The sequence below is a fragment of the Ischnura elegans genome, chromosome 6 (genome assembly GCF_921293095.1).
Source record: "Ischnura elegans chromosome 6, ioIscEleg1.1, whole genome shotgun sequence".
NCBI classification, from domain to species: Eukaryota; Metazoa; Arthropoda; class Insecta; order Odonata; family Coenagrionidae; genus Ischnura; species Ischnura elegans.
In genome coordinates this window covers 4630245-4648056 of record NC_060251.1, presented here as the reverse complement: position 1 = coordinate 4648056, position 17812 = coordinate 4630245, and the positions used below count along the sequence as shown (strand labels likewise).

The following is a 17812-nucleotide window of genomic DNA, read 5'->3' as shown; positions in this document are numbered from 1 at the left end:
AAACTGCCAGCAGTCTACCACTAGACCTCTCTCAAAGATGAAACCACACACAAGTCACATTAGTATGTACTCACTTCAATGGTCAGAGAGGGCAACCAGTGTTCCCCAGAGCACAACTCGATGCTGTCAAGTCCAACAAACCAATCAGGCGAGGGCACAAGGCGGGATATCACCGACACCTGCAAAGTGCATTGATTGATTGGTCAAGTATGATCCATGATCCATGCATTCAGCGTCTTTCTTGCACTTGATGATTTAAATCCATTCAGTGCCTGAAGCAAAAGCATGTTTAAGTGCAAGAAGGAGCATATCGATGGCTAAGTTATAACAACACGTATCTCAAAAATAACAACTTTTCACGAGAGCAAAAAAAACTATTACTTTCTTTTACTTGCACAATGAAATTAAATACCAAAAGTTCATAAATCTGAAAAAGAAGCATTCATTTGCAAATAAAGAGTTGTTCTTTGCTTGTATTTTATTTTTTTTAATTATTACTCTTTGTTTAAGATACCCATCTTAAACTGGCCGAATTTTAGATACGTGTTGTTAGAACTTGACCATCGATATTATAGTTCCCTTTAATGAAGGATTATTGTGAGACCAATGGATGAAATGAAAGATGATGGCTGCTGGATTGGATACTACAGATACATGACGACTGAGGAAAATTCTTAAAAGCGAATTGTCAGAGAGCATGGGAGTGAAAATGCTTGCTACTTGCATTTACTACAAAATCTCAACCATGGATCCAAGAAGCACATTGCTCTAATCAGCTACAATTGCACTCGGGAAAGATAGTAGTCGAGACAGTCATAAAGAACAATCTCATCGAATGGTAGGTAGGTGCACAGAAAATAACAATAATTCTTCTTGAATCTATACAGTGGTGAAATTTGCAAATACTGAGGGTTTTTTCATTCACAGTTATTGCCCATACACCATAATACATATCTTTAATTTTGCAAACAAAAACTTGGGGGAACGATGAGGCAAGTTTCCAACTATTCCCATGAAAATTTAAAATCAAAGCCCAGAAGTTAAAATAATATCAAGTAAAACATAAATAAAATGATGCCCTTGTTGCAGTTCTCTTTGTAGCCATGAGTCATAACACTCAATGGCTAGATGAATGAATGTCTCAATGAATGCGTCATGCACAGCTTCATTCCAGTGACCAATGGGATCACTGGCGTAGAAATACACACTGACACCTAAGGACGTCATGTGCAATAGCAGAATGTTATCAAATGACTTGAAATCAACTTCTTTGAACTCACAACCACTGTGCTAGGCATTCTCCGTGGGGATTCATTTTAGTGACCATTCCTACCTTAGTGTGGTTTCCGTCGACGAAGAAGGCAGTCGTGGTGCTGCCAGCACCGGCCGAGATGGCCGTTGCCCGGAATGCATCGAGCACTCCCCTCTCTCCCTGGGTGCCATCCAAGCCCTCGTCCCGGCCTGTCTCGGCAAAGAGCTTGAGTCCGGCCGAGGCCACGAGTCCCACACGGAACAGCACAAACGAAGAGTCATGGGAGCGCCCTGCAGCAGACAAAGAATAAATGCAGAGCCGCGACAATTTGCTACATAATCAAATCAATGGTTTGCGAAGTCACTTTGTTGAATGGTCACATGATAGAATCACAAATAAACTTCTTTCACTTGTATTCAGGGGCGGATCCAGGATTTATTTCTGGGGGGGGGGGGCACAAGGATACCCCGTAATACAAAAAGACCGCAATGATAACAGGGCCGTATTAAAAATCCTCCCTATTTTTTAAGGGTAGGGGGGGGGGGGGGCACGTGCCTTCCCCCGAGATCTGCCTATGCTTGTATGCCACACAATATTTATTAAAAACTATACAAGTTCTGATCTTTGCAAATAATTGTCCTGTTCTGTTACCTCTTGATGTAAATAACAAAGTTTATCTTTCATTCCATCATTTACTACAAGCTCATTTACGTACCAGCTTTCCTTAAGAGTATGTTGTGATTGCGCTTGAAAAATAAGGATACACATATTTTTCCTTTTAATCAGTCAATCACCAACTTCTCTCACTATTCATGACGAAAAATCAAAGTCTTTTACCCTTACACATATGTATCAGTTGCACTGACTCTTGTCGAGCAGCTCCCCACTTCTCCACTACCCCTTTGCCCCTGTCCTGTCCATCTCACATGGCTCCTTGTCATTAACACATTAGATGCAGGATAAGAACAGGGGGGGCAAAGTTGGGGCTAACCTACCTGCAGCGGTGGGAATCCAAACAAAATTAGCATTCTATCTAGTGTAAATTGGATACCAAAGGGGGGGGGGGTACTTATATATATTGGATAGCAATGGCCCCGAACCTCCTCTCTAGATCTGCCACTGTATTGTAACATTCCAAAAGCATGTGAAATAGACCCTAAGTTTATAACTCCATTGTATTTCAATTTGTTAAACTAGGTAAATATATCGGAATATATAAGTGAATACTTTTGAACAAAGTGCCAACCCCCTAAAATTTCAATTTCATCTAGCTTGTGTTTTGACCCAAAGGGAAGGGGTTCTACTGTAGCCCCTAATCCCCCCATATATCTGCCACTGACGATGAGCAACATCAGGGGCCGTCTGGCCAGATCGCCGGTCAGCAATCCCCAAGGGTCCCGAGGGTTTAGGGAAGTAGTGGACACAATACATGAAGCGAACATGACAGGTGTGATAAAAAAAGCTCATTTGTTAAATCAATTATTTTCCATTATAAATAGGCGTTTTCATTAGCTACTTTATATGCAATATACTCATTGTAAGAAGATTACATGATAATAAATAAAATAAAGGCGCCAGAGGGTGTAATATGAAGGTGTAAGAAGGGAAGGAGAACGTGAAGCTTTTTTGAAAGGTTTTTTCAAAAAGATTTTATTTTTATTGATTTTTTAAATTATTTTAGAGATTTTGATTAAATTTCAGGGCAGTTTCAAGGAACGGATTCACTAAATAGATAACAGAGTCATAATACATTATTTTATAAATTTTATACACAAATTAGTAAGCTCTGAAATTCTCGCTTTTCACATTATTATTTCTTACAAAATTCCTATTATTTGTTCACTTCTTTCTAGTTTTTAAGATTCGGAATAGCATCGAAATTCATTTCCGGACTCGCGATATCGTAAACGTTTCTGGGGGAGAACCCCCGCATCTCCTGGTAAGGAGGGCCCCATCACAACCCCAGCCGAGGGCCCCAATCGCCCCTGAGAAGAATATTCCTTTTCATCTGCACCAAAGAAAAGGCCCACCCTCCCAACAGAGTGGGATTTGTTGCTCTCCGATTAGGAGGTTAGAAAATGACCGGCCCCTGGATGGCAACATTTTGCGCTGCTGACACTATTTATTATACGCTCTATTCAGTGGTGTAACTAAGGGGGGGTTGGATCCCTCCCCCAAAGCCTCAAAAAAACAAAAAAAATATTAAAAACTATTGTCTAGTTTTGACTCATAAAGACTGCATCTGCTTGAAGTTGAATTTTAAGCGCCAAAATGATGTAAAATGTATTTCCAGGCGTGTCGTTTTTGTTTTTAATTTCCCCGGAACCGCTGTTGCCTGGGGAGGGGGGGGGGTCACCACACCAGGCCATGCCATCTCCCCCCAAAGCATATGCCTATACTTACGTCTCTTGCTCTGCACAACCATATCTCGCGGCTGAGCTTTAAGCTGTCAAGTGCGTCCACCGGATTGCGGATGGTGGGTCAACTTCTAGATATAAAGGTTAGCTGCGATATAAGCAAGTTTACATGTCGAATAAGCAGTCGTGGACATCGTATGGGCATATCCCCGGGTAGGATAGGCAATTAAAATAACACATTATATGCATCAGTGAAGATTAAGTGACTTGGCGACAGGAGGCCGCAAAATGAGTTCTTTCTAACCTTTTTGATCGCGATTTCCAGAGATATTCTAGTTCTTAACACTTTTTTCATAGGCTTTCCTCCTTTCAACATTTGACGTTCATCCTCAGCGGTGTGCTTCGCCTGTCCCTTCTAGAAAGATACATAATGGAATGTACGAAGTATGTGGGAAGTCCGTAATATTAAACATTTGACGGGGGCAGACACGAATCCGTTCGTTAAATAGGCGTCATTCAAACCGGCTCCATTATTTTAAATACTGAAAACAGTACCTTTCACAACTGTTCTTCTCCGCACAGATTTTTGCCCACGTCTTCTGAATGTATATGACTGCTGATGCGTGCCTATTGTCCGAACGATAACTTCTGACCGCTGCGTGGGCTGTAAGCGCAGAAGGGGAAGGTCAACTAGGGCTCTTTCACGCACAACAAAGGAAAGCTCTATTTTTTTACCACCACTTTATATGATTGAAGGAAAAGATGGGATTTTTGCCGGGTTAAAAAAAAAATTGGCGTCAAAGATCGGATTTGTTCAAGAAAAATTTTACTTGTGCAATAACAAAATTGATCCAAGTACCAATGGAATGGATAAACTTTTTATGGAAAATGTAGCAGTTCATGAGTTCTATCAAAGCCTAGTCAAGGTAATATTAATTTTATTTCGATAAAAACGAAAAAAAATCCAGAATAAAAATTAATCCTCTCCTGTTTACTAAGGCACGGAGTAAATTTATACCGACCTAGTTACTTTCACAATAATTAAATTTCTTCGAGTTATATCTCTCACTTGGATATGGATAAATATCTCAGTTAATACTTTTTCTGATTCTCATTTCATGCCAGGTTATGGATTTTATAAGACATTTAAAGCTAAGCTCAGATACATATTCTATAATCCAGCTCTACTTCTCGGATTCAAGTATGGGTTTGCAGGAATCATATGTGATTATAATTCAATTCTTCTGTAATTATGAGGCTTTCAAAGGTATATTTACACCATCCATTTGAGAATTAATGTTACAAGACCAATCGGTTGTTGACCAAATTGATGGAACCATTCGAAAGCAATTATACAAGCTCAATTTGAGCATCAAAAGTTTCTTTAAAATGCATCATCAGTTTTTGCATCATGCAATTTGAACATCAAAAGTTCATTCTAAAGAATTTCAGCACTGGAAGTATTTTGAGTCATTGCAATATAAAACACGGGAAACTATAACTGGAAATATAATGTTGCACCAGATCATTGCAATGCTGCATTAAAACTAGAAAACAGATTCTCCAAGGCTTAAAGGTGGCTTAAATATCTGCTTTCGCTCTGCTTTGCGAACTCTTGTGAGATAAGGAGGAAGAGGCCGTATACATCACATCACATGTGCGGTTAATGGTAAGTTGTATTGAAAGAAGGTCTGGAGGACGCCTAAAATGCAGTCAAATTTCGTTCGACAGTCATCTGCCCCAGAGGAAAAACAAAGTAGAAGTTATATTTAATCATAGAAATAAATGTTTTAGAATTCAATAGTCACGTGACATCCAATGGACCAGAGGCGCAGCTAGGAATTAAGGATAGGGGGGGGGGGGGGGGGTTTAAGGCGAAAAACGCTGGGGTGTCTGGGGGTGTGGAATACCCGCCACGGTAAGGGGGGAGGTGCGGGAGCCCTCCCCAAGAAAATTTTTAATAGAAATGGTTCAAAACGGTGAGTTTTTCAGCTTTCTGAGGGATATTTTATTAATATTTACACTATTCTATAAGTAATATTAATCCAATTAAGTGAAATGGATTAAACTAAAAAAATTCTCTGAGCTCTGGGGGGGGTTGTTTATTCCCCAAGTCCCCCTCTCTGCGCCACTGCAATGGGCCATACGAAGTTTCAAATATAAGGAAAATGTCCACATTGCGTGGGCACATCGCCAGGGGCGCAACTATAGGGATGATATTATTCGTTGGTGGCACAATTATTTAAGGCAGCTTAAAAAATATCGTCGCGAGCACAGGACGAGTGTATTTACAGGCGAAAGTTGGATTAATCTTGGACAAATAGTGAACATTAGTTTGCGAAACAAACAATTAGAAAATCCGCGTTAAGCTTTCCTTGCTGGACTAAATACTGGGCTTGGCCCCCACTTCCCGAGGAGGACGATTCGCAATTATACACTCAGGAATGGAAAATGGGTTCATAAAATGAGCATCGCATGTGTTTCTTCACAAAAAGAACTCAATGGATGAGCATGAAGAAGTGGGTGGCGAGTGTTACGAGAGATGGTTTGAGCACTCACTTCTTGCAAACTTACCCGAAGGATCAATTATAGTGGTAGATAATGCCTCTTATTACTCAAGGAAATTGGAATCCTTGCCTACTACAAGGTGGAGGTTAAAGAACATTAAGGAAATTAGCTTTGAAGGTGTCAGCTTGAAAAGAGATCTTTAATTTACAATAAACCAAGTACGGGAAAATTTTGAATCCCCCCCCAAAAAGCATATTCCTGATTACGCCACTGCTTAGGACCATCGTTAAGCTAGAAAATTTTAAGGTGGAAATGCAAAGATTAATCTCAGACGTGCAAGGAATCAGCGAAATGAAGTGACAAAAAGAGGTAGACTTATGGAGTTAAAACTTAAGGATTATACACAGAGGATCTCTAAACTGTAATCCTGGAGCTGGGATAATGCTCGTGAAGAGCGTCAGAATGTGTGTGAAAAGCTTCCTACGGTACATTGAAAAATTATTTATGGTAAAATTAGAGAAAAACGGTTTATACCGTTAGGTGGTACAGGTTTACATGCCAATGAAAAAGACTGCACCGATGAAGAAGTTGAAGACGTCTACGATGATATCAGGGAAGTAATCAGACAGGTAAGGGGTGAGGAAAACCTTATTGTTTCAGGTGATTGGAACGCTGTCGTCGGCGAAGTTAAGGATGGAAGAATAACAGGAAAATATGGATTAGGAAATCGAAATGAAGGAGGAGAAAGGCTTCCGCAATTCTGCACAGAACACAAACTAGTGGTTGCCAACACGCAATTTAAGAATCACATGCGAAGAAGATATACATGGAAAATGCCAGGAGACAAAATAAAATTTCAACTAGATTATATTTTAGTGAAGCAGAGGTTTCGGAACCAGATAAGGGACTCTAAAAGCTACACGGGGGCCGATATCGACAGTGATCATAATCTAGTGATGATGAAATGCCATCTGAAATTCAAGAAAACAAAGGAATCAGTGAAGAACTCATGGCAATTAGAGAAACTTAAGGAGACAACAAATCAAAAGGCCTTTCAAGAAGTATTGGAGAGGAAGATAGGATTAGATCAGACTATAAAATCAGTGGAGAATAGCTGGACAAATATCATAAGTGGGCTTCAGGAGTCCGCTAGAGACGTTCTATAAGAGAAAAATTAGTTCAGAAAAAGCCATAAACCACGAATGAAGTCCTAGACCTCATTGGAGAACGGCGAAAACATAAGAATGCGAAAACTGAGGAAGTAAAAATAAGAATAAGGAACGAGATTTGTCGCAAAGCGAGGAAAGCTAGAGAAGAGAGGATGTTGACCCCATACGAGGATGAACCTATTTTCAATATGATGTAGACACCCACGACACTCACGTAACTGATGGGGCGAGGTCAGTTTGGCACATGCAGCAATCTGATTCCTTCGCCTTCACCGCACCACGAGCCGACGAGGACGGACGCGAACACGACTGATTGTGAGGTACGGTAGCTGAGTCGAACACCAACAGCAAAATCCAGATCGGAATTAAGATTAGCGGATGGAATTCACTAAGGAAACTCACGTCCATGCACACGTTGGGCCCTCGGATTGTTTTCTTTCGGGCTCTCTTTAGATTCATATGTGGACTCGACGTTTATACATTGCTATGGCTATACGAGGCTCCGTAGTCAAGTAGGTCTACACTGAGCGCGGTAGTTGTGGTGAAGTTCTGGGAGGGTTCAAATCCGAAATTATAATTCTTTTTTCATAAATTAAAACAGGCATTCTTCACATCAACATGATCTATACAGATGAATTAAAGAAAACATTTATACTGAATTATTTAAACGAGTAAAGTTATTATATTAAACGTAGCCTCCGAGGTAAACCGTATTGCGAAGATTTTATTATTACATTAAAAAACTTAGCAGCGGTAATGCCGGAAAATAGCGAAAATTCCAAAACGCGTACTCCAGGGGGAGCAATTATATCAAGTGTGATAAGCACTTCCAGGATAATTGGCCCACCTTATACACAAAGCCTGGAAAAGAATCAGCTAAAACTCAATCTACAATTTATGACATTAAACTTTACGTAGTTAATTGCCGGAGAGTTAAATAAAAATGCGCTAAAATCGAGCATATATTTCAAGACGCAGACGTGGTTATATGAACAGAGAGCTGGCTTACAGAGAATATTAGCGAAGGCGAAGTTTTCCTCCACGATATAAAACATGCCGAGGCAGGGGCGGATCCAGGATTTTTTTCTGGGGGGCACACCCAAGGTCGTGTCCAGGATTTTGCTCGGGGGGGGGGGGGGGGGGGGCACAAGGTTACCTCGTAATACAAAACGATCGCAATGATAATGGGACTTAATTAAAGTCTTCCATATTTTTTAAGGTTCTGGGGGGGGGGGGCACGTGCCCCCGTGCCCTCCCCCCTAGATCCGCCTATGTGCCCAGGTGATCGACGCGATAAGACAAATAATTACATAGATAAGACATAGAGTAAGACAAATAATTGAAATTCAATCGATGATCATTATTATTATTATAGTATTCTACCGATTAAGGTAGGTTTCCATGGAGTACTAAAGAGGTGATCTGGGAGCCTCCCTTTCCTTCCAGCACTGCCTTCTTTAATTCACTGTAAGGCCTACTCTCTTTCAATCTATCTAAAAATCCTATTCTTTTCCTTCCCCTCCCTCGTTTCCCCAACATTCTACCCTCCAACACCATTTTCAACATCCCCTCACCGCTAAGCACTAACTCCAAACCTTCTGTCTTCTGCGTATCTCATCTAAAAGCTTTCTCTCCTCGCCAACCATATCCAGCACTTCGTCGTTCCTTTTCCTCTCCGTCCATTTCACCCTCTCCATTCTTCTCCATACCCACATCTCGAACGCCTCCAATCATCTCTCGTCTTCTTTCCTCAGAGTCCACGTTTCCGCACCGTAGAGAGCTACACTCCAAACCAAACTCTTCACTAACCTTTTCTTTAAACTCTTACACAACGATCCTCTCAGAAGCTCCTTCCTGCTCATGAACGCCTCCTTCGCTAATGCTATTCTCTTCCTGATGTCCTTACTACTGTATCCGTTTTCCTCTAACGTACTGCCTAAATAGTTGAATTGCTCAACCTGCTCAAGTTTTTCACCACCCACCTTTATCTTGAGTCTCACATTCCTCGCTCGTGATGCTTTACAAAACCGCATTACCTTAGTTTTCTTGTGATTAATCCTCATCCCAAACTCCTCGCAACGTTCGTATAACGCATCCACTAGGGCCTGAAGCCCCCTTGCTGACTGACTGATCAACGCCTGGTCATCCGCGAATCTCACTGATTTGAACATCATTCCTCCCACTTTTATCCCAGCTTCTAACTCATCCCACGCTTCCCTTACCATCTCTTCAGCATACACGTTAAAGAGCAGTGGCGATAGAGGACAGCCTTGCCTCACACCTCGGCCAATGCTTGCCCACCCAGATTCTCCGTCCGCTATCCTCACTTGCGCAGTCTGGGCCATATACAGATTACAAATCAGTCGTCTATCCCTCCAGTCTACACCTATTCTCTTGAGAATATCCATTAACTTTACCCAGTTCACCCTATCAAACGCTTTTTCAAAATCCACGAAACACACATATACGTCCTGCTCATATTCTAGGTTCCTCTCCACGAGGGCCCTCATTATTGCTATTGCATCACGAGTTGACTTCCCTTTTCTGAAACCAAACTGATCTTCGCCCAAATACTCGTTTGCCCTCGCCTCCATTCGTCTGTTCAATATCCTCAGCACTACTTTAGCCGCATGGGATATTAGACTGATAGTCCTATAATCTCCGCATTCCACAGCTTTCTTCTTTTTCGGAAGCGGAATTAAAACCGTCTTCACGAAATCCTCCGGCCAACATCCCTCCTCATAGATCTTGCGCACTAGTTCGAAAAACCTTTTCTTACCTTCCTTCCCTAGATTCTTCAGAAGCTCACACGGGATGTTGTCCACGCCTACTGCTTTCCTAGCCTTCATATCACGGAGTGATCTCTCTATTTCTGAATCTAATATCTCCGGCCCAAGATTATCCTCCTCCACTGCACTTTCCTCCTCTAGAGTCAATCTCTCTGGTCTGTTCGTTCCGTCATACAGGTCCTCCACGTATTCCTTCCACCTACCCTGTACCTCTTCTCGCTCGGTTAGCATCCTCCCATCTTTAGCCTTAATTTTAGACATGGCTTGTCCTCTTTTGCCGCCCGATAGCGACTTAACTTTGGCGTACAACGCGCCTACTTCTCCATCCTTCTGGAACTTTTCCATTTCCTCGCACTGTCTTTTCCACCAAGCCTCCCTTGCCCTCTTAGTTTCACGTCGTAATCGATTATTCAATTCCCTATACATTCTTTTGCCCTGTTCTGTGTCCACGTTCTTCCACTTCCTCCTCTCCTCCATTTCATTTACCATTGCCTCCGTTATCCACGGCTTCTTTATCCTTCTACTGTCAACGTAACCAATTGACTTCTCCGCCGCTTTGACTATTCCCGTTTTTATATTATCCCATCTTTCCTCTACCGTCTTGGTACTTTCAATCTCCCGTATACTAATGTCCACTAGCTCCTGATATTCTCTCCTCATACTCCCCTTCAGGGCTTCTACGTTCCATTTCTTCGCCTTCCTAACTTTCATAAGTCTTTTGAATCTTACGTTGCATTTCATGAGCACTAGATTGTGGTCCGAATCCGCATCCGCTGCAGGGAAGCTGCGCGAGTTTTTCACACTGTTCCTAAACCTCTGTCTTACCATAATGTAGTCTATTTGATATCTCCCCGCATCCCCTGGACTTTTCCACGTGTACCTTCGCCCTTTATGATGATTGAACCATGTGTTTGTGATGAATAATTTGTTTCTCCTACAAAATTCTGCTGCTTTCTCTCCCCTGTCGTACCGTTTTCCTAGATCAAAATCTCCTATTTCGTTTCCATCCCTCCCTTCCCCGACTGAGGCGTTCCAGTCCCCCATCACTACCAGATTTTTCTTACCCGGTGTGTCTCTAATTATTTCCTCGAGCTGTTCATACACCTCGTCTACTTCTTCCTCCCTATGATTGCTAGTGGGCATGTAAACCTGGACCACCACAAGGTTGGTGGGCCGCGCCTCACCTCACCAGAATCCTATCGCTTACCTGGTCTATACCTACCACACGCTTACCCATCTTCCCGTTTAATACTAAAGCTACCCCTCGCTGGCTTTCTTCCCCTCCACTATATATAACCCTATACCCATCACTCCAATAGTCCCCCCCATCCCTCCACCTCACCTCGCATATCATAGTTTTCTAATTTCTGTTGTTTGTTCAAGAAAAAATGTGGGAAATTACGAGATTAAAATCAAATACGCTTTCCTCCCGGTGGGGGTGCGAACAAAAATTAGCTCCGAGGACCAGGTGGAAAGTAATTGGTACATGAACTCATCCACACTAATAAATCCGACGACTATTAATAATTGTGCACTTATGACTGAATGGATATCACTCATTTCTTCAACTTTTAAATAAATGTTGAGTAATCGAACCGAATTCTCTGTTTGTAAATCTATCGGCCTCGCCTTCTGATTTCGCAAAAAGGGGAAAAAATTTGAGGGGGAGGATTGGAGGCCCCCTTAGGGCTCACCATTACTCGGTATCTCTTCTGGAGGAAAACAAATACGCAAAGTATGCGGGAAAGCCAACCGTAAAGAGGGTTTTGTAAAAATAATCCTCGAAATATGCCATACAATGGTGAAAGAGACAGGGCTATCTGACCTCACTTGGAAAGGCCTCACTTGGAAAACGCTGCGAGCGAGTGGGACTCTTATTAAATATGACTTAAGTAGGACTAAAAGGGGGGAGGGTGTTGGGAGTTAAAATCAACGAAGTACAGCGTAGGGTGGTCAGATTTATGATGAACTGTTACGAGAAAAAGTGCAGCGTTTGCAATGTGTTGGGCGAGTTAGGATGGGAATCTTTACGGAGGGTGGAGAAAATTAAAGGCTAAATACACCAAGTAAATTAGATGAAGAGTCTTTCCTAGACGACGAGAAATATGACCTGCATTTATCGTCGTTGCGTGGAACCAACTATGAAACGGAAGTGGCTCCTCACCGCGACCCGTTGTTGTCACCTTTTCTCCCTTACTATGGGAATATATTACACACTTCAGAATGAGCAATTTTTCAGCGCACACGAGCATACGTAAATCCTAATATTCCTCATTTAACTGGTCGCTGGCTGCAATGATGCAACCATCGATTCCCGTTTATGGGGTCGGGCGCCCAGGCCCATCCCATATAGTCGCATCTGAGTGGATTAAGATCAGCTAATCTCAAATTTGGTTTGACTCCATCGCTGACCGTAACTGTCAACAGACGTCACTGTCACGATAGGCGACGGCGCGGCGCATGTCAGGAAAATTCAGGAATATACACGTAAAATCGGCCGGGCTATTCTTCCGGAGGCGAAAATTCGGCTTTGCCTCTCTTATCTATTTCTTCATACTACCCCGCAAGCCACCCAAATTTAACGTTCCTTTCGGACCTTAAAATATAGAGGGGTTCTAATATGATTCTCTCCTTGTCGTACTGAAGGATATCTTTTCTTAAGTGCGCAAGCAATCTTGGGCTAGCGCGCAGCCTCCGAGTACCTACCGGCTGCAAACATACTTGTGTGTGTGGGGATCCTATTGCATGCTAAAAGCTGGTGATTGAATTTCCCATGCCAAACACCCTCGTGATGGCTCGCAGGATATTATATATATATAGTAGTATATATATATATATATATATATATATATATATATATATATATATATATATATATATATATATATATATATATATATATATTGTTTGACGCTTTCTGTAAGCCCGTAGCAGTTTTTGACGAATCCCGGAGCTTTCCAATTTATTTTATCCACGGATTATGAACTTTCCATTACGCGATTTGCAAAATTCTATGTACTAAGCGTACCCTGCTTATCCATAGTCTTAGATGATTTATCTATACTAGAAGAGGGGGATAAACTCATTTTCAGTTAGCTTAAAAAAGAAAAAAATGGCCACATCATTATATGTATATTGAATTTAAATATGTGCGAATGCAAATATGTGCATAAGACAGGTTATCACAGCATACGTCGCGGTATCAGATATTTATTATGTATCCACACACAGTGTAATTTAACCATCTTTATATTTGCCAACACTCAGTTCAAGTCAACACCTACTACAATGTGAAGTACCTATCGTGCGTTGAGTAAGGACGTAAGGCTGAATCTTGCGCGAACAGCAGTGAAATCTACTGCTGTATCGTTCAGAAAAAATACTACATTCAATTTGACCATAGACGCACCGCGCAAAGAAATCTACGAGTAGCCGATTATATATTTTATTTCCTCCTTATCTTGACCTCGTTTAATACATGTTAAAATATTGATGTCTCCATGTTCCTGGGTTTCACATCGACCTGAAGACGCCGGTTGGAATACCGGCGAAACTGTTGTCACAAAGAAAATCCACGCGGTGAAACCCAGGAACATGGAGACATCATCTAGACAACGCCGCGGAAAACTACGCATCATGTTTAAATATTTCTTGGAGTGTAGGTCAAGAAATATTTTAACATATGTAGCCGATGTCATTCATAAAGTCAATATGATGGTTTTCTTATAAAACAATGCCTATATTCAGGTAAAATTTAGTTTCCAAATGCGATGATTATTATAACTAGTCGAATTACCTATGACGGGGGGCCGTTTTTCCTCACTCTACGGGAATGAAGCTATATTCTAATATTCGTGGACCGCAGACTAGATTGATTCTCTTCAATGACTCTCCCGGTACCAATAAGCACACTATCACACTATTCGCTCGATATACTTCCATACTTATACACCATCGAACGCACTTTCAACACCATACCATGCACTGATTCAACGATTTCAAAATTTAGATCATATCCAACTGCTCACTTCTTCACGGTACTCACCGAAAAAAATCACGTTCATTACATGCACAAATCACTATCTTAGCGTTAGGTAATAAAACTTCACTTTCCGGAAAAGGTACACTACTCCAAGCATCAAAATTCGACACACTCCTCACATGGTCACCGAGCAACTAAAACTAACTCCGGTTCCTTAGCGCTGATTCAAAAATTTTATCCACCCTGACCTCTGATTTACGTCATGCCGATGAGCAAAGACACGACCTCTCCCGGGTAGGCCATGACGTCAGTTGACAATATCTCCGTCTTCAACATGACAAATTCACTATAACTTATTTCGACACTAATTTATCTCGACCAAGCCAGGCAAGGGGATTGCATAGCGGAGGGCCAACTCCACCTCATAGAAGGCTGAATTTCTGTGGCCACTGTGGTCGCATTTTAATCGCTTTTCAAAAATGTCCGCGGCGCGGTGATGAGTGCAATGCGATCCACTTTTTTTTCATAATTTTGCATTGTAATGTCAGTAATTGCGAGTAATAGTATTTAAAAATTATGAGTTTGATAAATAACATTGATCTTCATCTTAACAGGATCTTAATTTCGGTTAACACCCCTAATTATTCCTAATTTCCCCGCGAAACTCGGATCAATTTGTCCGTCAGCGACGCGAGTGGCGACTTTTGTAAACCTATTTAAATGCGCGGTGGTTGACAGCATATCCAGAGGCCGGCTTCAGGATCATCTTTAGTAATATTCGTGGTCGCCAGCGTCTGCACATAACGCCACTTCCAAGGTACTTGATTCTTGGATAACAGCCCACTGGGCTAGGGGTGAGGGGAGAGTTCCTGTATTTTTGAGATGAGGAAAGGGTGGAGGGTTGTCGTAGGGAATAAGGGAAGTGATTCATGATGACGTTAACTGGTGATGGGTGGGGTAGTGTGCACGAGAGGTGAATGGAATGGGAACAGGGTATTTTTTCATCCCCTAAAAGCACATAGATATATCTCGCATGGTCTGAGGGTTCGCTCAAACAATTCCATTTCTCTGTTCTGGCTGTTTTACTCCACCCGCCGAAGTTATGTTGGACCATTCCATTTTGCCTCTTCTCAAGTTGAGGTACTGACGGATGCAATCACGAACCCCTGTTCCGCGTCATAATTGTATTCTACCCTCGCTGTTCACTCACCTTCCATCGCTAACCAAGAGCAGCACAATTCCGAAACTCCTAACGTACCGAAATACAGTGGGACAGATATAGTTCCAACGTCAAGCACTAGATTGATTTTTTTTATCAGCACTGCCAATTCACGTACGTGAAATATGTACTGCGTATCCTAATCTACTACATTAACATTACAGTATTTCCCAACCCACTAGCTACATGCAAATTTTTTAAGTACCATTTCCATATAATACTATCAAAGGAAAGCAAATATGTCCTCCCTCCATCCGAGTTTTCTACGTGAAAATCCGAAAGAAAGAAACGCAAAAACATACAGCTAGCGCAAAGAGTCACATACCTCTTTGGGTACCAGAGCCCTCCATTTCACTCATCTACATTAAACCCTGCAAGCCACCTCTACAGTGTATGGCAGGGGGTGACCAATCACCAGCGTGCTTGGTGCAACACAATCCCCACATGCACACCGCACGACAAATATTATGCACAACAACAAATACGTAACATAAATAATTTCCAAAGTACAAGCAAAGTTGCATGTTAGAAAATACACCGTAAGATATCGCTGTTACCTACCAAAATAGATGGAAAGGTAAGAGGCAGAATATTTAATATTATTTATTATTTTTTATAAAGCCAGGTAAACAACTGGTCTACATATGATCTCCCACAAAAGCTGTTTCATAGTAGAACAGTTGAGGATTAAAAATTAAGAGTGAAAGTTCGTTGAGTCAACGATTAAGGAACGCGTGTAATTATTTGAAGTACATACTTCCTTCCAAAGTGAGCCAAGCATAAACTGAAACTGGGAACATGAAAATTTTCATCGGTGGAATAAAAATGTCGGAAATGGATAATCCAAACAAGATGAAGTAAAGTACATCAGGGGGAGATGAGCATAAGGGGCGGCGTTTCAGTGGTGCCACGGGGAGCCTCGCCCCCTAACTTAAAAAGTACGAAACCTGTATATTCAAGTACAACGGAAACATAAACGTCAAAAGTTAAAATGAATGCTAGCCTTAAGTAGCACTTAAAATGTTGTTTTATTTTCATTAATAATTAATTTAATTAATTATTTATCAATGTTGATAAAAAATAAAAAATAAATATAAACAGAGGCTAATCTCAACAAAACTTATTAAAATTTACTGAGGGGCTATTGTTTCACTGCAGGATGTTTCATTTTCCCTAAAACTCTGGCAGGATTGCTGCCTCAACAAAAAAAACTATAAATTTCGTCCATGATAGCAGTCGTATGGAAATTCAACCCTTCTTAGCTTCATTTCTCGAGTGCATCTTGCTCATATCTTGACGTCTCGGTTTCAAGATATGGCAGATAAAAAACCGTCAACTCGCAAAATATTTTGCCATTAATATTTAGATATAATGCTATAACTAAACCTCACCAATAGGCGCGAAAGAAGTGCAGAGACCGACCACGATAAAGAAAAGCTAGGCTGCAAAATGATTCAGAGAATAAATGGGATTGATCTTTGTTGGAGGTCTTTCGGTATCCCTCTTGCAGAGCTCCGCTATTACATATTACGTGTCATTCGCAGCAATTTTTATTAATTTTACTCTATGGCGACTATCCTATTTTCTATTTATGTTAAATCGATGATCAAAATTAGAAAATAAAACGTGGACCTATCGCATCCACACGCTTTCCGCGTCACCGCACTCTCCGCCACCGCTGGTCAGAACCGGATTCGACCGTACGACAGAAAGAACGATGTAAAATTTGGGTTTGCCAGCATGAGCTGGTCTTTACTTCAGGTTCACAACGAAAAGGCTCATAGAAGGTGTGGTACATGTCACTCGGGGGAAGTATCCACTTTCTCTCTACGTTTATGTAAAATACATGGCTGCAAGCAGACTCCACCATTTTGTCTAATATCTATGGTTAAGAATAAAATATAATATGTGACAAACATTAATATGGAAAAAAGTAGTGTTCGTCAAGACAGTGCAACAATTTTGTCAATAACTAAATTCGTGAAACCACAGAAAGAGGATAAATTTGGCAAATTTCAGAAAAAATCGAGGGTGGTCGTTTTTCGCTAAAGTTCAAATTTGACCACATATAAACTGTAAACGTGAGAGCATAGGAAAGAACAAATCGGGAAATATATTAAAATTTTATGCGACAATATTTATGCGATGTTTCAAATTCGCGGCTCAAAAAAATAAACGTTTTTGAATTTTTGGCCATTTTCTTTCGATTTCACCCCACTGTGTTTTCCTTCGGGCTCCTTGGAGAGTTTTTTTTCCTCTATCTTTAGAAATACTCGTCAATTATGAGATTTTATTCCTGCGATTCGATGTATTACCGTTTATTGCAACTTTTTCTCTCATTTCTGGCTGACTTCATGTTCCCTTTCCAATTATGAGGTGCGACATGGTTTATTTTTAATACCCCGTGAGTTATATTGTTTCGCCTAATACTGACATTGTATTATAGCCATGTGAAAAATATTTCCAGGAAGCCGACGGGTATTTCCTAACAAAATGCGCGTCAGAAATAGTAGAATATTTCTCTACCACTCCCTTT

The 17812-nt window shown here is 41.2% G+C and overlaps 1 protein-coding gene across 3 annotated transcripts in view; it reads right to left on the bottom strand.

The window, feature by feature from the left end:
• Window positions 1-17812, bottom strand: part of LOC124160289 (spondin-2) — a 58947-nt gene that overhangs the window by 14053 nt on the left and 27082 nt on the right. For all 3 annotated transcript variants that reach the window (XM_046536121.1, XM_046536118.1, XM_046536119.1), the window contains exons 2-3: window positions 1334-1542; window positions 75-179 (exon numbers count right to left, since the gene is read on the bottom strand). In XM_046536121.1, coding sequence (XP_046392077.1) covers window positions 75-179; window positions 1334-1542 — 314 coding nt within the window. The remainder of the gene's footprint in view (window positions 1-74; window positions 180-1333; window positions 1543-17812) is intronic.